The sequence below is a fragment of the Mya arenaria genome, chromosome 1, assembly GCF_026914265.1.
Source record: "Mya arenaria isolate MELC-2E11 chromosome 1, ASM2691426v1".
Classification (NCBI taxonomy): domain Eukaryota; kingdom Metazoa; phylum Mollusca; class Bivalvia; order Myida; family Myidae; genus Mya; species Mya arenaria.
In genome coordinates this window covers 47,386,210-47,408,603 of record NC_069122.1, presented here as the reverse complement: position 1 = coordinate 47,408,603, position 22,394 = coordinate 47,386,210, and the positions used below count along the sequence as shown (strand labels likewise).

Sequence of the window (22,394 nt, the reverse complement as noted above, 5' to 3'; positions counted from 1 at the left end):
TCTAAGTTGTTTAATAAAGATAGCTTTATTCGAATATACTTTTATTACTGAAATGGCCAACATGGGCGCCATCTTAAATATTTTCTTTTCGCAAGAGCAACCAAAATGCCCAACTCATTTTTCATAATCTTTAGGCTTTAAAACAGAGGGGTGCGGAAAATGTCCTAAATTTCCACAGCCTTGAAAACCATACTAGAAACTACAAGGAATTCAGGCATTTTTCATGATCAATCTAAAATATGATGTTCACAGACAAGGGTTTATAATTCTACGACTGTGTCTGAAACATTTGGTCACTTGGGACAGGAGGCGTATTTTAATTTCAGTTTTAATATTCAAAATAGAAAATAATATTCGTTCACAACACTCCAGTGGAACTTCCATAGATTTCCCGTGTCTGCATTGAAAAACCTCGGTGTACTAAACTTATTCAATTCCTTCCTCCAACCGAGCATGAACTTCATTACTCTAAAGTATGTCCACTCGGTTAATCAGTTAAATAAATTACATTTTGGACACTTTAAATTCAAACGTACCCTGATACCTCATTCAAGTTAAGACTTAGCTTGTGTTCATTTACTAATGATCTCAATACGAAAATTGATCTTTCGAAAGCATGTCCATTTGACGACGATGATTCTGTTTACACGTTAGTCTTTCTTGAACTATATTTAACATTACATGCATACTGATGTTTACAACAATACACTAGTTAACCAAAGGTTACTCTTACGTGGTGTGTTTCTGATCTTATAAATTCTGATTTTTCTTTTAGCTCCGTATACTCATGTATTGATTTTCTACTATAACGTTCCGCTTAGTATATTTTGCGCTTCTTAATAGCACGTGTCAACTTGTTATCTACGATAATTATGCACCTACTTTACTAATAAACAAATACATTTATTCTTATATAAAACATATTCTATAAGTACATTTCATCAAATAAATCTCTCTCTCTCTCTCACACACACTCTCTCTCTCTCTCTCTCTCTCTCTCTCTCTCTCTCTCTAACAAATAAAAGTCCTACGGCATTACTGGACATAATATCATATAACCCCGACAAACAAAGTCTGCGGGTGTGTATTGGTCACCCTGTGGATCGTCGGTCGGTCGTCGGTCGGTCCTTTGCAGTTTTCCTTGTCCGGGGGATAACTTGAAAACTACTATATGAAATTTAATTAAACCTCATACGATTATAAAACATAGTGAGGGGAAGTGCATTGTACAAAATGTATAACGCTATGCTTATTACAGTGTTCTTTTCCGAAGCATATCTTTAAAACATTGATGGGATTAAACTGTATATAGATAAATGCCAATGAGAGGAAGTGGAGTGACCAAGCACCATGCCCTATCATGTATTTTAAGCTACCACATCCCTAATAAAAACCTCAACTTGAAACTCTTCAATTTGAATACTTTAGCTTTACTTTTACTTTGTTGTTAAGCACATGACTACTCATCTTTTGAGGATTTCATTGTAGTGGTTCGAATCCAACCAGAATTGTCCTTTCTGTTTCTCTTTTTCTTTCAGAAGTTTACGTCTTTACAGAAGCTTATATATTATTTAATGAAACAGTGATTAAATACATTTTAACCTTTCATTTTATATGAATTCGCTTTTGTTGTTAAGCACAGGACTACAAACGGGTCATAACTATTGATGGGATTAAATTAATGAAAACCTCCACTTGAAACTCTTCAATTTTATTGTTTTAGTCTACGTTGCTAAGCACAGGACTACAAATCTTTCGAGGGTTTCGAGGTAGCGGTTCGAGGTCATCCAGAAACATATTTTTATCTTTTTTTCAGTAGCTCACATTTTTAATAGAATACATAAAGGCCATCTGTTAGCCACTTTAAATAAAGGTCTTAGAAGAACCAAGTACATTCAGTTCAAACAAGGAGGCTTGATTGCATTTCACGGACATATATGCTGCTCTTTTAACTACTTCCGTTCAATAAAACTTTTGTCTCAGCATAACTCGATAACTTACATTGAATGATCGCTAAGTAAGCTTGTGCACTGCACCACAATTAAAAACCTTCATTTATTTTGTCAGCAATCAACTTCTAAATTACTCAATGGATTTTGATTAAACAATACACTTTGGTTAAGCCTGATCAATGCAAATACAAGTTTACAATTAGTTCAGAGGCCTCATCTCAAAAAAATTCTTTGCCATTCCTTTATCCAGGCGACTTTCGGGGGTATTCGTCACTCTTGTCACAACTTTAGGTTTTGAATGATCTTTAATTGTCTTATCTTACAAAAAATTACTTTTTACTCAAGATGTTGCCATGACAAAATATCAGCTTATTATATTCACATGTTTTATATGTTACAAAACTCTTTGTAGAAACTAACTGCAATAAATTGCGGGAGCCTCTCAACGGATCAATTAGCTGCAGTGGTTGGGCATACGGGCAGATGTGCATAATGCAATGCCAGGAAGGTTTTGATGTCCCCGCAAGTATTGATAGTCAGTTTGTGTGTGGCACATCAACAGGAAAATGGAGGCCTTCGAGTTATGTACCAAATTGCAATGGTAAATGATACATACATGTAGTTTCGGTTCAGTATTACTTAAAAATAATTTATCTATAAAAGATTATGAAATAGTGGTTTTCCTCATCAAGCTTAACATTCAAATTGTGCGAGTGCTTTCTCTTAATCAGATGTCAAAATCATTGAAAAGTATAACAAACAATTCCTTTTCTTGTTTTAAAATTACATTTCAATGATTCAGATTTAAACATATCTTTTTTAGATTTTGACAAGAAAATGTATTAACCAGAAACTGTTACGATTGCATTCTTCATATCTTATCATATAATGTATTGTATATACATATCCGTTAAGAAGAAAATCGTTTTATATATGTGCTTCGCTGGTTTTACAATTAGTGAAATTGAATGTTGTATTGATGGCGGTAAGAATAATGCTTTTTTTCCAGTTAAAACCAAAGCACATCACATGAATTTGGCTTCGGAATTTTATTACTATACCGATAGATGCAACAAGTCAGATACAAACCTTCTCAAAATACAGGAAAACTTTGTTAAAGCATTAAACTCTTCGAAATTTCCTGAGTTTTGCCGACATAATCCCTATTGCCAAGCGAAGTTTGTCGATGTTACATGTGGACCAGCAACATCACGCAGGAAACGCGATATCCATCCACGATCAGCTGCAAATCTCGCATACATAGTTAATTTCGAGTTTGAATTACCATTTAATGTTCCTTCTGGGACAAGTGAATCAGATGCGTTTGATGATACAGCGAAATTACTCTATCAAATGGCTGATGTAATGCAAAATGCTGTGGACAACGGTGATTTTAATCTGCCAGGGTTGCACGTGAAAAGCGATTCATTCGCATTTGGCTACGCGCAGTTAAAATGTGTTATTGGTATGGTTGGTCGACGAACAACGGGATCTTGCGGTATTATCTAATTTCCAGAAGCTGTTTTCACTGTGATAGCTGTAACGATTGTCCACTATCCGACCTGTTGTATTATTGTTTCTATAAAATTTAAGTTTGCAAGAAAAAAATTGTTTCTGCATGACATGATTTTTTGCTTTAATAAAACGCTTAAACAATTATTCTTATAATTTATTATGATTGCGGAATTATTGGTATTATATGCATCGTTTCGGTAATATTTCTAGTCTAATTAAAATCTCCTTGTAGTTAAGACTATGAGACTTGAATCGTGAAATGCACATTTTCACTTGCAGGCTACCCAGTACAGTTCGTTGGCTTTATGTATCGTTTATTATTTTTATTAATGCTTCTTTTAACAGTCGGTTGCACAGTTGGACAGTTCATGTCTACTCGATCGGCCAGATGCGAGGATTGTGCGTTTGGAAGTTATCAAGATACGTCAAATAGTATTGCATGTAAAGTTTGTCCACACCTAACAAACACAACATCTATTGGTTCCACTAAAATATCGGATTGCAGAGGTTTGTTTTTTACAAATTTAATATAAATGTTAAATTCGAGCATAAAAATTTCATATCAACGTTCAATATACTTGTGTTTGAATACGTCATTAACATGTGCTTTTTTTTTACAGCGTTTTGCCTTCCCGGGCACTATTCACCTACCGGTCTTGCTCCGTGCGCAAAGTGCCCAAGTAGCTACTTCCAGCCGTCTTCACTGGCTACTTCATGTAATGCTTGTCCGTCTGGTACAAGGACTAGGTCCGAAGGTGGAACAGCGATAACAAACTGCACAGGCAATACTTATACACTTGTTATCCTTATTATCATTATTATTACATATCTATAAAGGGTAAGCGTCATTTCGGAACTCACGTGATCGATAACTGATCCATCCCTTTAAGCATTTTTGACATGTTTTCATATTTGTGATTAATGTTTTAGAATATGATGTTAAAACACCGGAAAATGCTGATATATCTCTTGGTGTCAATACATCATCGAGCGATATTACAGTTACAATTTGGACAATGTTTCGCAAAAACGTTCCCCAAGAACAACAAATGGTAATTGCGGGTTTGAATAGAATGGAGAACATTACAATTGACTTTAGTCAACAGCCACAAGTCAAGATGAAAGGGTAGGTATAACATCTATCTGAAATACACATTGCCTTTACATAATGTATGACTTGTAACGTATTATTTTTTACAACGGACATAAAAAATAATTGTATTACTTATATATGCTATAATACATAATTACGATACTAGAGAATTCACTGCGTACAAATCTATCAAAACGTGCGAAACATGACATGAAATAAGATAACAATTTCGGTTATTTCATTCCATTAATTAAATTTAAATATACGCTCGTGCCGACAATCGAATTCGGGACGCGTTTGTCAATAACGATATGGCATTATGCTAAACAGGAAAACCATAATTACAAACCTATACATCTGTAGGTATGAAAAGGAAAATATTGACAGAATAAGATAATTATGACAGATAATTGTTTAAATTACTACGTTTACAAAAATACCTTTTTTTCTTTACAGCAAAGCAATATGTACCTCCAGTCAACATTTAAAAAGGCTCTCGTGGACTCATGTTGGAATTGTCATACAGCCTTTGAAATTGGAGGTTTTTATTAACGGGAAAGAAATTTGCAATCAAACAGACTTTTATGATTTCAGCCATTTGAATAATTTCCCTACCATACAATTTATCGGAGGTAGGCAATGTTTTAAGTAGAGTATGAATATTTATGTGAAAAACTACAGAAACAAGCTCATTAGCAAAAAGTTTAAACATAAACACGGTTTAATGGCACTGGTAAAACATAGAACACAAAATCACCAAAACAAAAAAAATCACAAACAAGAAGCATGGAAAAACAGCACAAAACTCCGCAAACAGCACAATGCATGCATACTTTATATGTAAAATAACTAGGTATGTTTATCAAGGATTGTTCGGTGCCGCCTTGAAAAGGTCAGTAAAATGTAAAAACCAGTTTACGTGAACAAACCTCACTCTTATCCCAACAATCCTTAATAAAGAAAAAACGTAAAAGTTAAATCTTATCAAAGTATGCATTAACTTGAGGAACCTTAATAATACAACAAATAATAATAAACTTATAGGTAAACCCCAAATACTTCAATGATAAGGGATCCTAACTCTATCTGCAGACGATGGAATACAATTCAGAGCACCTAATGCAAAGTCGTGCAAATGGTTTTCACAAGGTCTACGACATAAATTGAAAACATTCGGATGATAACCGTGGGTGTGTCATAATTCGTATTTGATGATATTGAGCGACGGCTAATGTTGTCATAGACCCTCATCGTTATGATTGTGCTCCAAAATATGTTCAGCCTCATAGGTTATTCTTGACCTCAATCCCATTTCATAGGCAACGTCATACAACTGTGTAGCGATACACCTAAGGATTGTGATCTATGTTTGAGCCAACTGAGACCGTCCTAATCGTAGGGAGTGCCTACATTTGTGCTACGTAAAACCTTAGACCGTCTTACAAATAAAATATTCAAAATCGCTTGTCCGTTAATCGACTATCTTGAGTTTATCCTACGACTGAATTAATATTTTACGATTTTACTTTGACATCAAACTAACTCAAGACAGTCGTCCAACACGTCTTTTATATGTGCACGTAACAACGCAACTTTCAAATCAACGCCTCCAAAACCTATAGTCTATTCTGTTGAACCTTTGTAAGATAAGTATCACTCATAAAACGTAAGTTGTATTTCACAGGGGCTTAACGAAAAGTAGAAAATAATCAGCGCCATTTTGCACCGGCTAAAGCAGAATTCCCTTTTCAAGTCAGTTATATCAGAACGAGATTTTGTCAAAGGTAGATTTTAAATCTACTTGTTCAGATGTTTACACATGCTTTCCTTTACAGAATCACAATTGTCTGAATTCTTTGTATTTGATCGACAAACAACTACCACGGAGATGAGCATTTTAGCCAGCACTTGCGGTTCGAATATTTCATCAGCAATAATCACCATTGATGACTTGGCTGGCCAGACAGGTGCTAAGTTCATCATTCCATCAATGTGCGACGGTAATGATTCTTTTGCCGTTTTGGTGGGGGGTTTTTTAAATGAAGTTTGATTGTTAATTAATAAAAATATAAGTTGATAATCATCTAAAAAATCTCCTTGATGTTTGTTTTCGAGATTTATGCCCGCTTATGAGTCATTTCTTGTTTGACGTACGCATCCTATTTGTGCACGTTTTTTAATTCAATGTCATGGATTCGTATTATAAATGTTTTACTTAAGGAAATAAATGCAATAAAATGTTAACTTCCCTGTTAAATAATAACATATTTAACCACATGAACACCAACTGTATTTATGGCAATTGTTGCTATGCCAGTATTGAAATTAAGCTTCCTATCACTGTTATGTTTTTGTTTAAAGTGAGACGAAATGCTAAGGGTAAGTTGTAAGTTTCATTGTGGTGCTATAACACATCGTTTATGAAATGTTAAATATAATCATTATGAACTTTAATTCACAGCAATCAACGAATGCAATAGCTCGCCCTGTGGACGATTTGAATGCCAAAATCAGATTGGAGGGTTCAAATGTTTCTGTAGGTAAGCAAGCCAATGTGTTCACGTACGTATCAGTGAGATCCTTTCAACTACTGTCTTATTATTTTTATTAAAATGGATCATCTACTTAAACCTTAAACGTACTCTTACAAGTTCAAGTGTGTATACTCTGATGAATATCCTCATCATATGAATGTTTACAATCTTGTAGTGGTGGTTTTACTGGGAAACAATGTGAGATTCCACCGAACTTTTGTGGCGATAGTGAATGCAAGAATGGTGCAACGTGCCGAAATGACGTCAGTAATTACACGTGCATATGCCCTTTTGGCTTTTACGGACAGATCTGTGAACAAAAAGCTGGTAACCAATATAAGTGTTCTGTAATTAAACAATGTCTTTAATATTTCAAACAATTCACAATTCATTATGCGTTTCACAAATGAGCCTTTGCGTATGAGAATTTGTCTGCTGGGAGTAATGATATAAAACCCCACCAAATATATTGTGCATATACTTAAGGAGTGAAACTCTTTTTGGAGCGTACATTCGATCATAAATGTCCATGTCAAACTGGCTCGAAGCGCTTCTCTGACAAATGTCCCCGATATGTGTTCCATATTTACTGAACCAAACGTCTAACACACTATGTAATGATTGGAACACATTGGCAGCAGAATTGTAATACAGTATGAAACTGTCATTACATATTTTATAACACGCTGATTTTAAGAGAGAAAAACAAATAAAAATCACAGATACTCGTGGTCGGGAAAACACGGCTTTACTGGCATATCTTTTTTTTATTTTGGTGACTCATATTAATATACTGTACTCTGTATTGAATGCGTTTTACAATAATCAGTGTTCCTGTCGGGGAAATCAATGTTGCACTTACAAGAAACTATTGATTAAGTAAGCTAAGGTACCGACGGAAAATTTGAAATGTTATTAAGAACAATAATGTTGTTATTTTTATTTTTAAATATAAATATTGATGACCTGTCCGGTTACGCATTAACTGGAAATTACGAAATAAAGTTTAATCATTTGCTAAATCCGGGTTTAAAATGTTAATTATTTACATTTGTTTGTTTTCTATATGTTTACTTAGTCAAAAAACAATTTGGTATGGTCATTATGTTCGGTAATGTGTTTAAACATCCAGGGAAAGTTTATCTTTTTCATAAACAAAAGAAATGAGTACAATGTATAGGTTGATGCGATTATTTTGACATGAAATAAAACAAATATTCAAACCCTAACCATCCAAAATTCAAGTTTTTGATAACCTCATTACCGATAGCATTCAACATAAACAACCTTTGTCTTTAATACGCGTAATATCAACTTCAATAAGAGTTAAAAGAATTTAAACAGGAATTACTGTATTGGTTATCACAATAAACCATATTTTATTTATCAGAATCACATTTAAGTATGTGTTTTGTCGAAATCAAATAAGCTACTTAAGCCTATTAAGCTTAGGAAGTTTCGTGAAATTGGGGATGAAGCTTTTGATAAATGTTTTATATATTTCAAATCGAAATTGTGTTGCCTTAATTGATCATAGTTGCAATCATAATTTAATTTAATCAATTGTTAGTGTATTTCGAGTTTAGTTCAGCATATCTACATTTAAGTATGTCGGTATAGGTCAGAAGAGATAAAAGTAAGGAAATATCTTTTTCTTCGTTGTTTTTCATAGTGCAGGAACGACAGGAACATACACTTGTGGTCCGTGTAATATGAACGCCAGTTATGCTTATAGAAATATTTGGGCAATGAATATGTATACCTTTGGTCTTATTTCGCACGTGTATAATACATGTGCAGATTCAAGGTTATGTCATGTGCGTGTTTACAAAATGACATCCATACACTTTAGAGCGTGCGTATTTTATTTTCATAATATATAATACATATACACTACATATTGCACAAATGGTTTTACCTTTCACCTTGTTTATAGTAAATGGAAACTGGTCGGCTTGGTCCGGGTATACGGCTTGTTCGGTCACGTGTGGAGGGGGCTTCATGACGAGGTCCCGAACATGTGACAGCCCCAAGCCGGACCCGGAAGGGAAGCCATGCGAGGGAAATAGCACTCAAACAGAGATGTGCAACATTGATAAATGCCCAAGTAAATACAAGGTTTTCAAATGATCTCTTTTGTCGTGAGACACACCAGTTTTTGTTGAAATAAGCAACAATTAACAAGCATGTTTGGTTCGGAAATATTATTCGTTGTTTAATTAAAGGTTGCAGACGTTTGAGACGCTCAATAGGGGTCTCCATACAATGCAATGAGTCTCTGGAAGTACAAAGCTGTACAATTGGTTGCAGGCCTGGTACGTTTTACTTACGCATGACCTATATGCATTGTTTATTCTGTCACTTGCATACAAATCGGTACAGTAAAAAGAAACCGGGTAAATTTCAGTATATAAGGATAGTTGACTACAAGATGTTTATCTACAGTCAGTTGATGATGTGACCGCGAAAACGGACTTCTTTTTCTAATCTGAAATGTTAGATGAAAGGCACAATAATACTTTAATAATCTAATCAATATTCCGCCAATAACCGACCTCAACAATCGCTCGCCCAGAAAGTTCCAACACGCTGCATGATAATGAAACTGGCAAAGAAAATCGGCCAGAAAATCTACATTTGCACTTACCCCACCTTCTAAAGCTGAAAATGTACATCATTAATTGATAGTTAATTCCATTTCTGTAGTGAATAACAAAATCGCACTTATAACATAAATGAATTCTCTCTTTGTCGGTGTAGTTCTGAACATCCAGCACTTTAGTCTTTAACATCGACATGAATAAGAACCATATCACATTTGGCGATTGTTTTGAAACACTTGTGATCTTGAACTGTGAAGTCTGCTACTTGAGGAATAATTGTAACATGATTAGATAATGTTTGGCGACTGATACATGTAAACAGATTTGAGAACTATTTTTATGTCACATTTAAACATGGGTACCTATTGTGCCGATGTCAACAGGGAAAACAGTTGTTCCCTATTTAAAAATGATACTTGATCATTTTAAAGAAATTGATCGTATTTTAATGAACAAAGTAACAGGATCGCCTTCGGCTCACCCGATAAATTACTCCGCCTTGCCAGATAAACTTACTCCATCCACGGCCCAAACCTATTATTCTCGATTTATAGTCAATATATTCAGAGCTATCCACATTGCAAAACTCTTTTGAGGAAACCGAAACATAACAGGTTTATGAATTTCATTATTTTAAAGCTTGGAGGTTGAATATGTAGAAAGCATAAAACTGACATGCATTGCAACAAGACTGTGTGTATTAAAGAGGTGAACAAAAATACGAAAGAATATTTAATCAGATTAATGGTAAATCGATCAAAATCAGTTGGGAACAACATTAAAATCACATGATAACTATTGCAAACATTCGTTTTACTTGCAAGGTCTTTTCTTTGTTGATCCTCCGCTGCCCGTGTATGAGTGTGGACTTGCTACAGGTTACAAGTGGAATCACGAAAACAAAAACAACCCAACAGGTCGCTTACAATCTTGTTCAGGTAAACTTTTAATTCGGTCATGAAAAGAAATATAGATAATACTTGTAAACATAAAGAAGGATTAGTGAGACTCTTTTCTACCTAAGTATGCATTTTGTTTTTAAATCAACCTCAATTATAGAACGAAGATCTTGCGAAATATCCATATCATTGTCTCTGCATCGTAACAGCAGATTACAATAGTCATTTATATTAAGATCTTGTCAAAATATTGAATAGAACTGGCAATCGCATGGCGCATTACATGCTATATAAGACTAATCTCCATCGCTACAGTCAATCCCTGAATAAAAATGTTAAAATCATTATATTATTGAAATTGTGTTGCTACTCTACAGAGCTTAAACGTCCATCCCAAACGGGGGCAATTTTTGACGGACATTATGACACCATTCCTTGCAATAAAGAGAACATAGAAAGGGTAAAATTGGAAATGACACCCAAACTGTCTCAGATGGACTGTGTAAAATCTGGTCAGTGTATTGCTGAAATGAAAGCAAAAGAGTGCACGGCTATGAGTAAAGGACGGTCAAAGAGAAACGGAATTTCTCTTGTGATCCTGATGAAGTCTTCTGGACCGATGTCTAACGACAGTTTCAATATCGCTGACGTGATGAAAAATACATCGGGTAAGCTAGTTCAAGTAATCTAATTCTTAATGATATATTTTAAGGTATACGCATTCATTAATAACTGTACCTTATTTACAGAACCATCATCAAAGCTAATAGATTTTATCAAGCAAAACGTTGAGCTCGAGAAAACTGCGCAGAAATTAGTAAACGAGTCGGTAGACTTTTTCCAAGTTACAATAGACAATCAAAGCCATACAGTTGCCACAGGACTCACAACATCTCCTCACGTATTGTGTCCAAAGGGAACAGCTCCGTTAGAAGTATTCTGTGGTAATAAAATGTTGTTTGCATAACCAACAATTTATAAATCTTATAGCCGCATAAGTCTCCGCAAATCTAGCGAGTACTGTTTACAATTATTGTTAAACAGACTTGGAATTTGGCTTGTCCCTTGAGATTCAATTGTTTTATCATTATCGTTCTATCTATGTTATTAGTACTCTGTAAAATATATCTTAATTTAGTTTCTTGGTAATTGCAGCGGAATCTCCAATGGGAATGTTTTCCGACGGACAATATGTTACCATGTGTCCAACCGGGCAATACCAGGACGAAAAGGGTCAGGAATCGTGCAAGTTCTGTCCAAAAGGCACCACCACTGAGGGAATAGGGTCAATTAATGTTTCGGACTGTAAAGGTAAGCGATTCATATTTGCGTAAACATATTTAATCTAAACAAGGCATTTTTGCCCTAATATCTTTTTTGTATTATAGCAGTGTAAATACTACTAGAAAAGAAAACATTTTGTTCTTTCCAATAAAGTAGATTTAAACTTAACATATGGTTAATGATATTTAAGATGTTCGTTCCTTCGTTAAAGCGATGGGGTGGTATAATCAACGATCGTGCGGAAAATCGTATCGTAAGTGCGTACGACAGGTTTACGATTTTAGCTACGTGCGTCTTATCAAACGTGTCGCAAGTATATCAGTATGTCGTAACCGTACGATAATCGTATGCGTGCGCATTTAAAGCGAGCTCTTCAAAAGGAGGTATTTAAATTAATATGTGTAATCTGCATAAATAGAACTGTCACTTTTACGTAACCGTAAAAGCTGACACTGTCAAAATATAAATAATGTCGTTTTCCTCTGAAAAGAAGAAAAAAGGTCTGAACTAAATTTAGAACTAAGAAAACACTAAAACTATTACGTTTTTGCGGGGAGGGGGGCTTGTAAAAAGGGAAAGAAAATAGATATTTATTTAACACCCTATTAACATAATAGAGATGAAGTAATCAAAATTGAATGTTCCAGAGATAGGATATTTCGTCCATCACTCCATCATGTTCCTAAGGTATGGTATTTATTACCATTGCATACTCTCATCTCCAACGAATGGTAATTTTAATCATCACTGGAACAATAGTGGTATTTGTTACTGCTAAAACAATACAGAAGTTGAAAGCTAACCGGTACAAGAAATTTATCTCTGACATTCTTTAATATTCCCAGTTAATTATGATTTAAGGGTCACAACATATACTTAAGACTTAGGGGGTTACAATATGTACTAATATATTAAGGTGTCACCACAGCGTTATCATTATTAAAGGGGTTACCACAGTTAGTCACCAGGTTATCACTTGGTAAGGTTCGAGGTGGTAATCCAGGGTTAAGTCCAGTTTTCTTCAAATATGCAACTTGTCGGCACTTGGTTAAAAAGGGTTAATTTTACGTTGGTCAACTCTTACAACAATATCTGGTATTTTATTTATAAAGTTTGGGAAAGTGTTATGACGGTGCTTTTGTCTCAAGTGGTATGTAACCCAGCCGACTGTTAGGAAGGGTTTTTAGAGATGCGCTTGCTCTCTCTTCAATGTATGTCATGGAGCACAATGAACGTGTTCCGGAAATGAGAGAGCAAGAAGCGCAATAATAGAGTGTTTTTGTTGGGTTGACTTTGATTTTATGAAGATTTTGCTAATTCATGTTATCTTTAAAACCTTATTTGGCTGACTTGGAGTGTTTTGGCATGTGTCTTCATTTTCTTCAAATATTTACATTTTCAAATCATTTGGAAGAAACGATTAGCTAAAACATGTCGCTTTTATTAATTATGTTTTCTTTATTTGTTACCAGTTTTAGTACACTGATGCTTTTTATTATGAAACTCTATGATCACACAGTTTTAAACCTTTTATTTTATAAGGCAGACTGTGTGTGATGTTCATAGTTTCAAACAATGACTGAATCGTATCTTTGAAACGTTTGTGCATGAGGTGCTCTGAATTGTATTCCTTCGTCTGCTGATAGAGTTTGGACCACTAATCATAGAAGTACTTGGGGATTAACATTAAGTTTATTATTATTTGTTTAGTTTTAAGTTTCCTTAAGTTAATGCATACTTTGATAAGATTTTTCTTTTAAGTTTTTTTCTTTATTTAGGATTGTTGGGATAAGAGTGAGGTTTGAACACTTAAACTGGTTTAAACCCTCAGTAAATTTACATTTTACTGACCGTTCCAAGGCGGTACCTAACAATCCTTGATAAACACACATAGTTTTTTTATTTATAATATGTATGCACCGTGCCGTTTGTGGAGTTTTGTGCTGTTTTTCCATGTTTCTTGTTTGTTATTTTATGTTCTATGTCTTTGGCGTTTACCCAGTGCAATTAAACCGGGTTTATGTTTAAACTTTTTGCTACTGAGCTTGTTTCTGTAGCTTTTCGTATAAATAATGAAAGGGTTCAAGTTTAGTAATAAAGGTATTTAGGACTAAGGGAACCAGGCCACCCAAAAACACTTCAGTGATGTGATCACGTGGGTATGATATTGTCCGGGCTGTTGGGGCGCTGCGAGCAGGATCCCGATTGGCTGGCTGCAGCGCTACGGTTTCTGATTGGCTGGGAGTAGGAACCCGCGCGAAGGGAAGCAAGACCCCCCAGTGCGATACACAGAACCAGACTTCAACAGAGTACATACACAAACATTATTCTCTGGAAAATCATGGATTGTAAGTTTAACCCTCTATTCACTGCGTCATAACCCATTGTATTGTGCTAAAAAATAGTATTATTGATTTTGCAGAAAATCTCAGTTTTTTATTAAAATTAAATAAAGGCACGCATGGGCGAGAGCCCAGGGCCTAATTATATAATGTATTTACATATTCCTTTCACGCTCGCAAAATGCTCATGATTGATATGTTCACATTCAATTAATAAAATTGGTTAATATATTGCAGGGTGAACAGTATCAGGGGAATGGCCGAGCCCATGATGTAAAGAAGAAATGGACAGATATGAAGGTACTAAAGTAAAAGAAGTAACATAACAGGTGATATGTCGTATTGAATATTAAGTTTTCAACATATTTCATCATGTACAGCAGTCAGTTTGTAAAATTTTGAATGAAAAACACCAGGGTATTTTGGTTGCATTGGACTTTCTGTGTTTCTTATTTACTGGAAATTGGACCGAAATTAGACAATCTCCCTAAAGTATACAAATAAAAAAAAAATTCACAGAAAAGTATCAAAATTAACAATGGCATGAAAAGAAACTCATCTACTAACAAGTCAACTAGTACAATAGTGTATAAATGCATTCTTTATATATTCGGGGTTTTTTTATTATGTATCTTTAAAAAAAAAATTCTGAAAGTTAGTTTTGCTCTGTAAATGTGTTACTTCATATTGATTTTATATAATATTATGTATTTTGTTTACTTCGCAAAAATAAATAATATGACATAAGTGATTATTTGTAAAATTACAGAGCAATTGAAAGAGGCCCAGCTGGAAGGAACGGAGATGAGGCAAACCAGGAACAGCTTCAAGACTATACACCTTGATGCATTGGAAGAAATGGTAAATATTATCATCGGCCACATTCAAGCTTAACCTGTTGACAAATGAATCGATACGATGCAATAGTGCTTGCTCTTCAAATATATGGATCCATTTAAAATTTATTAAAAGTGTATTGCTAAACTGGAATGATGTTTATCATATTTTTATAATGATTTACACAGATTTTTTAGCGAAATATTTTTCTTTGTTTCAAACATTAAGATAACTGTTTGATATTTTCTTTGCTTCAATATTTTATCCCACTCTCACTTCAGTATCAAGCAGGGTTGAGAACCAATTTCAATGATGTCATTTCTGGTATGATGCTACGTTCGCTGACAATTATGCGTGTTATGATAAACTTAAATGAATTGTCTTTTGTATTGATTTAAGTCATAAAATACGGAGTAAAAATACATTACAATAATTTTTTCATTAGCACAAACAGTAAATGTTTCACTTATGATTTAGCCAATTGCTAAATAGATGAAATATATTATTTTTGAAACATTTTTTTATAACAAATTGCTTTACAATGCACCTAAGATTTGCACCTGTTGGCATTAACTATTATTATGAATTATAAATAGTTGCATATGTTTCATAAATGGAATGCTTGAATGTTTTGTAGTGGTTTTTCGTAAATTTGATTCCTTTCAGGTATTGACATCAATTCCTAAGATTTCAGTGAAAAGGATTCCTGGGGGGATGCAGTGTGGGGTGAAATCAATGCATGAATCAGAAAAAAGGTAATGCTCAGCAGAACAGTTACCATTGTACAAAGCCATTACATTTATATCAGAAACTGCTGCTGTTGAGTAAAGTATGAAAAATAGTTCTTCAAACCTTAAATTCTATATTTATTTATGACATGGTTTTGCCAGTTTTGAGATTAATTCAGCCGTAGTTTTCCTTCAGTTATTTCATTCTTGCTTGTATCAAATGGCAAGTCATGTTATATCTTACATATTCAAGCTATACTATACATTTAAATATCAATTTGTTATTATTTTACATTTGTTCGATGTGTAACATTGTTTAAAGAAGAAGGAACATCATCAAAACAGGAAGCGGCAGGACATTCGAAAGAACACCCATCGCCAGTCAAATTTTGTGAGTGTTTTTTACATGATATTTCATTAAGGTTTAAAGGGACTGTACACCAGATTGGCATAAAAAGTTTTTTTCTGTAACGAATCCCAGGACAATTATTCAATAAAATGTTTTACTCTTTCATATCGTAATTGTAAAAAAATACCAAAATGTACAAACAAAATTGAGTCGGAGACCGGGTTCGAACCAGTGTCGCCAAAATTGCAGTCCAGTGTTGTATCCACTGGGCTACGAAGGCTTACCCTTAACGGTTGGAATATTTAAGCTATATCCCTAACTTGGTAATATCACGTGATAATCACGCATAAGGAATGAATTTTATTAGGTAGACATACCTAGTAGTCTTTATTAATGGAAAAATACGTGGTACTTCAGTTAGTAAGTTTCAATGCATTTTACACATCGATATCAAGTTTATGTCAGTTTTCAACAAGTTTCTCTTTTTTCGCTATTTTATCATACGGTGTAAAGCCCCTTTAAAGGCATATATTAATATATATATTGATGCAATTCTGTTTTAATCATTCAAGTGAAATGAGCATGATAATAAATTGATGTTTCTTTTCACAACTTTTCTCATCCCTTTAAAGCTGCATCAATTGACCGTTTTGACAACTTGTTAGTATTGGAATGAGGCAACTTGTTCATGCATGTCTGAAAACCAGTGATATAAGGTTGCTGACAAAATACTAGATCACATTTTTCATATTATGTTCAAAAATTGATGTTTTATGCCGATACTCATTTTTCTTAAAGCTTGAGTAACGCTTTTAGACATAAAACATTAATTTGTATACCCTAATTATGAAAAACTGCAATCTGAATTGTTTTCAATTTGTGAGAATGCAGCTTTAAAGTCCAATACTGTATGTAATTGGTATTGTTGAAGTATTTCACTTCTTCTTGATGTCATATTACATACACAATGTTTAAATGTCTCACCCATTCAATTAGGCCATCTTCAGTTAATGATTTTGTTTGATATTCTAATTTCAGCTTCTTGTGATGCAACAGGGGATGCGAATAATAATCTTCAGCTACAAATTGTGATGGCCCAGAAACAGCAAAACCGTATTCTGTCTTCCCAGGACTCAACATTAAAGAAAATGTTAGAACATCAAAAAGACAAACCCGTTGACCTTTTACATTTTTGATAGAAATTAAGAAAGACATTCAAACGAAATTCTTTATTGGATTGACTGTGCAGTGCTTTGGTCTCATTGAAAATGTATTAAGGTATATTATTCAACAGTATTAAAGCCACATTTATGATATGTGAACTGCACTGTGATTTGATATTGTTCATGTAACTTACTGCCCTCACATCTAAGATTTTGACTTAGGTCCATCAAGAGAAATTTGCTATTTATATAGAGGATAATTTGTTTGTTTCTGTGTAAGATCATAATATATTCCACCGAATTAGCACCAAAATTTATATGAGTGGCATAGACACGAGTGAAATATTAACTTTTGGTATTTACGAGGTGAAATATATTGCTATCTTACACTGAAGCAAGTAATTTTTCTTTTTTTATCATTTGCCTATATGTTGGAATCAAAAGTCATTAAATTACACTTTTTTAGAAAAAAAGGTATGCGCATGTTACGTCATTTCGGAAATGACGTCCTTATAATAGTGCCAAAGCCATTTGCACACAAAATATATATATATAACATGCAGGTATACTGTTGATTTCAAGAAGAGGCATATAAAATTACTATAGTTTTGTCTCAATGTACTAATGTGTTTGTTAATTCATGTTGACTTGTTGTAAGATGAAAATCCCGAACCTGCACTCATTTGTACAAGGTTTACGGTTAGTGCCATACTGATGTAACTCAATCAATTTTGTATCGAATTGAACCTGAACGGGTGTTTTCCCAAAGCGCAAAATTTAGCATATTCAATAAATTGAAAATCAGTTTTTTTGTCCATTATGCATTTACTTGTTTTCATTTGGTGCCAACGATATGCTGTAATTAGATTTGCATATGATGATCTAAGCATAGATAATGCTATAAAACTAGAACAATTGTGAACTCCCTGTATACATATAAGACACACTGAAATGTGTGCGTTATTCTTACATAATGGTTTGATTGGCATTTACATTTGTAAAACAATATGTTCTTTTAACAAGACAAATATTAGACACAGATATGTTCAACATAAGTTTTGTTTTTTTTGAACACACAAGAAAGACACTGATTTATAAAGTAGCATATTTTGACTACGGACTGAAAGTTTTTGGTAATAATATAACTTTTTTAGGTTAGTTAGTCTTTCCTAAATGAATGATATGTTCAAAGCGAAATAATTTTGAACATCATTGTACAGAAATTACATTAATAAAATTGTATTGATTAAACGATTAGTTGTTTAAGCTTTTAAGGTAGTTGATTTGTAAGTAGGTAATTGAATGTTATTTGTTGACATCAGGAAAATCAAATTGTTGCCCTATGCCATTATGTTTCCATAATGATGTTGTATCATGTTCTATTTGTAATTTTGAGCAAATTTTTAATTTATATTACTATGTTTGCTAAAAAGGCATATGGGTGATATCACAAATGTCTTAAAAACTTTTACTTCGTATCCCATTTACATTTTTCAATGTACAGTACTTTTTGGCTTAATGGTACTGTGATACCTCTAGTTCTTTACATAATCGTATATTTGTTGTTGTTTAGAAGGTGTTCTACAATTATTCTTAAAAAATAATATGTGATATTTTAATGTTGTTATGTTCATGTCATCATTTAAATCCAGATTTTTCTGAACTTGTTTTAATATGGATCATCTCAGGAAAAAACTAGGTATCGAGATAAAAAAAATGGAAGTTTTTTCCATGTGATAGTCGATATGATTTATCCAATTGTGCTTTTTTTGTTAGAATACTTGCCAACATGTTGTCCTGAACAATTGTGAATAGGGGTCAACTCTGGTCAAAAACTAGGTATTTAGGTAAAATCTTATGGAGTTTTTTTCCATGTCATAAAGGTGATAGTATTATCCAATTACTATGAATATTTGTTTGAATCATAATTTGTCAGCATTGTATCTTAGGCTTTTATGAAAATAGGTCAATTTTGGTAAAACTTAGTCATGAGGTTAAATATTTGGAATAAGTTTACCCTGTTCTAGATTTGTATTCAAATTTAGATATCTTATTTTTAGTAAAATAGTTCATGAAATTTTCGAGGATTAAGTTTGTTATTTGGAATTAAAAACTAGGTCAAATCGAATAGTTTCTGTTGATTTTCATTATATTTTATCAGATTATTTTAATGAAGACATCTCTCATAAGCCTTAACTCAACTCTTAACTCAAATCTTAGGTTTGCAAATTTGCATCGTCCAATAAAACATTCCGGCTTTAATGTGGCGTTGCCACATTGGTGTCTTGTTATGATATATGATTACCATTTGTTAGTGTTAATATTGTTTTATATTACCAGTATTGAAATAGGAATTTTGGAGAATGAAGGATTTATTTTGCCACTTATTTGTTCCAATGACAATTAATATATCAATATCATATATAACATATGGCTCGCAGAACAGTTTATAGTAATACTTGTACAATTAGTTCACTCTGATCATCGATACAACGTGTACAGCCAATTCGGAACCAATCACTTCCAGTTCAAGGTCACAATACTGTTTATTTGTTGTTTACTTTAACATCTCTTAGTAAACTTACACAAACATTTGTATAAGGCTTTGTAGCATTTATTAACTCAAATCGATCACTAAATATTTACATGAAACAAAATGGAATAAACAAACTATTTTAAATTTCATACCAAAGTGTTTATAACTCGTCGTCGCCTTTCTTGCACCTGCAAGCCTGGTTGTCTCATAGCATCTTTGCCTGGGTCCACTACTTGGGCATCGTCCAGCGTAAGACCTCAATCCAAACACATATTATGCAACCTAGCACATGTCATAAAGAATCACGAGACTTGTAAGGGCTGTTACTCAACACACCGCCGGTTTTGTGAAGACATCTGTAAATTGTAAACATTAGGACGATTTTACGGAACGTTCCAAGGAACAAGTGTCGTCTTATAAATCATCACTAGATAGGCGAGTGTACATGAAAAGTGCTCGAATCTTACATAATGGTCTTCGTCAACAACAAAGGCTGTGTTCTATGAGGTCTATGGTGATCATTGGAAGGATTGTGATTACCCAACGAAACCTTCCTTTCAGGATTACAAAACACTGTTCAAGAACCAACCTTCCTTTGAAATCTGCGTTGTTGTACCTTGCTTCGGCCAGGGTTGTGGGACTTCCAAGCGGAGTTAGCAGGCTGGTAGTGAGTGGATAACCACCATCCGCCAGTAGAATTCCTGGCCTCTAACTCTCCACGTAATTTAGATGAAAGACAAAAAGGGGTTTTAAAAATCAGTATGTTTTGTATTTTTAAGCATAAAATAACATGTGTCGCGTAACACTGTCAAGATACATGTGCATCCACAAGTTTGAGGCTTTTTAATAGTTATATGACAAACTACAGAAACAAGTACAATAGTCGAAAGTAAAGTTCTTCGGCTTGACGCATGGGCCTATTATGATTCTAATTGTTTTACCAATGGTTTCGATATAAATAAGCAAATGCCAGCAGAACTTTGTATATAATACATGGCTTACGTATTCAGTCATATTAATATTATAGTTAATATTTATGAAGGATTTATGGTGCAATTCATTTCTTGTTGCGAGCCCTGCTGATGTTTGCTGGTCTCGCCTTTTGATTTTTACTCTATTTCACAATTTGAATAATCGGATAACATAAACAATGAAGGTAAGTACTTTTTGCAAAGGTTTATTTAAAATGCTATTTCATTCTCATTTCGTATTGAAGTCTTCATAAGCATTAACTTAAAATAGAGTTATAAGTCATGCGTTTTGTTTCGAGAGGATACGACCCGCCGGATCAAACACAGTCCTAATAACTCTTATACATTACTGGTTTAAATCACTTTATGACATGATAATTAAAATGCATTTTAATGAAGCACAATTTTTTATAACGTCATTTAAACATTGCGCATTGACACTTGTTTTAAGGAATGAATTGCGGAAGTTATGCAAGTATCGGGTTATGAACGCAATAGGGCTGGTCTAAGTGTGTTGAGTCCGAAGCTTATAGCTTTTATAATCACATTCAGTCCGTATCCTTGGTAAAAACCAGTATTATTGTCCGTTTTGAGAGGCCATGAGAAAGTATCCCCGGTGAAGCTCAAACGTGCAAGCTCCTGGGTGAGAAACGGAAAGCTATTTTAACTAAAGACCACTCTCCCCGTTTTTCAAACTCAAAAAAATGACTTTACCATTACAAAAGGATATTAATCTTAAAAACGACTTTTACTTAAGTACAATTAAACAATATACCAAAAGCTGTTAATTCTGGTGGTGATGGACGAGTGGCTAGCTTTACGGACTTTGGATCTGAGAGTACCGGGTTCGATCCCAGTCGGTAGTTCCGCCGCGGGTTTCTACCTGTCAAGAAAACGGGGTATTTTATCAAATGTGCGTCGCATATTTAAAAATTCACGTACGAGCTAAAGTAACTTGTGATTCACTTGCATACGAAAAATATAAAACGCCATAAACAAGATATGCTTGAAAGAGATGCAGGTTTCTGTATTTTTCTTGTTATTTTTATCGTTTACTCATATATTTTATAAAATGAGTTCAGTTTAAAAACTAAAAATACGAAATAATACGTTTCATTTAAAAATAGCATCATTGATCAGACCGGTTCCGTTTGTCTTAAAGGCCGGATGTCTTGTGAATCAGACTTTTGTTTCACGTCAAACGGCCGTCCCTTGAAGGTTCTTGGCGTCACCGGGAGCCGCCCGTTTGGTTACTGTGTGCCTGGAGTTTACCCTTCCCGACATACCAGAGAGACGGGACTGGCTCCGTTCGTCATAGGGGCCGGATATCTTGTGAACCAGACTTTTGATTCACGCCAAACGGCCGTTCCATGACGGGGTTGCAATAGGGAACTTGTGCTCCGAGTTATACATTTGCAGGACATATTAGAGAACCGCGACCAGTTCCGTAAGTCTTAGGGGCCGGATTTCCTGCGAACCAGATTTTTGTTCCACGTTTAACTACCATCCCTTTAAGGTTATGTGCGTCACCAGGAGCCGCCCTTTTGGTTACAATTTGGAATTGTGTGCGCTGAGTTATACACTTTCC

The 22,394-nt window shown here is 34.2% G+C and overlaps 2 protein-coding genes across 2 annotated transcripts in view; one reads left to right on the top strand and one right to left on the bottom strand.

Moving 5' to 3' along the window:
• Positions 1-19,925, top strand: part of LOC128230022 (sushi, von Willebrand factor type A, EGF and pentraxin domain-containing protein 1-like) — a 31,211-nt gene extending 11,286 nt beyond the window's left edge. Inside the window, exons 10-30 of the mRNA XM_052942003.1 lie at positions 2,365-2,553; positions 2,962-3,450; positions 3,813-3,974; positions 4,088-4,249; positions 4,398-4,593; positions 5,017-5,192; positions 6,396-6,560; positions 7,022-7,100; positions 7,270-7,421; positions 9,031-9,201; positions 9,320-9,409; positions 10,522-10,635; positions 10,974-11,264; positions 11,346-11,540; positions 11,752-14,228; positions 14,460-14,522; positions 14,992-15,083; positions 15,341-15,383; positions 15,726-15,814; positions 16,110-16,178; positions 17,175-19,925. Of these exons, the coding sequence (XP_052797963.1) occupies positions 2,365-2,553; positions 2,962-3,450; positions 3,813-3,974; positions 4,088-4,249; positions 4,398-4,593; positions 5,017-5,192; positions 6,396-6,560; positions 7,022-7,100; positions 7,270-7,421; positions 9,031-9,201; positions 9,320-9,409; positions 10,522-10,635; positions 10,974-11,264; positions 11,346-11,540; positions 11,752-11,930 (2,810 nt within the window). The 3' untranslated portion in view covers positions 11,931-14,228; positions 14,460-14,522; positions 14,992-15,083; ... (2 more) ...; positions 16,110-16,178; positions 17,175-19,925. The remainder of the gene's footprint in view (positions 1-2,364; positions 2,554-2,961; positions 3,451-3,812; positions 3,975-4,087; positions 4,250-4,397; positions 4,594-5,016; positions 5,193-6,395; positions 6,561-7,021; positions 7,101-7,269; positions 7,422-9,030; positions 9,202-9,319; positions 9,410-10,521; positions 10,636-10,973; positions 11,265-11,345; positions 11,541-11,751; positions 14,229-14,459; positions 14,523-14,991; positions 15,084-15,340; positions 15,384-15,725; positions 15,815-16,109; positions 16,179-17,174) is intronic.
• Positions 1-22,394, bottom strand: part of LOC128229999 (uncharacterized) — a 140,680-nt gene that overhangs the window by 84,280 nt on the left and 34,006 nt on the right. The gene's annotated exons all lie outside the window — the stretch shown is intronic.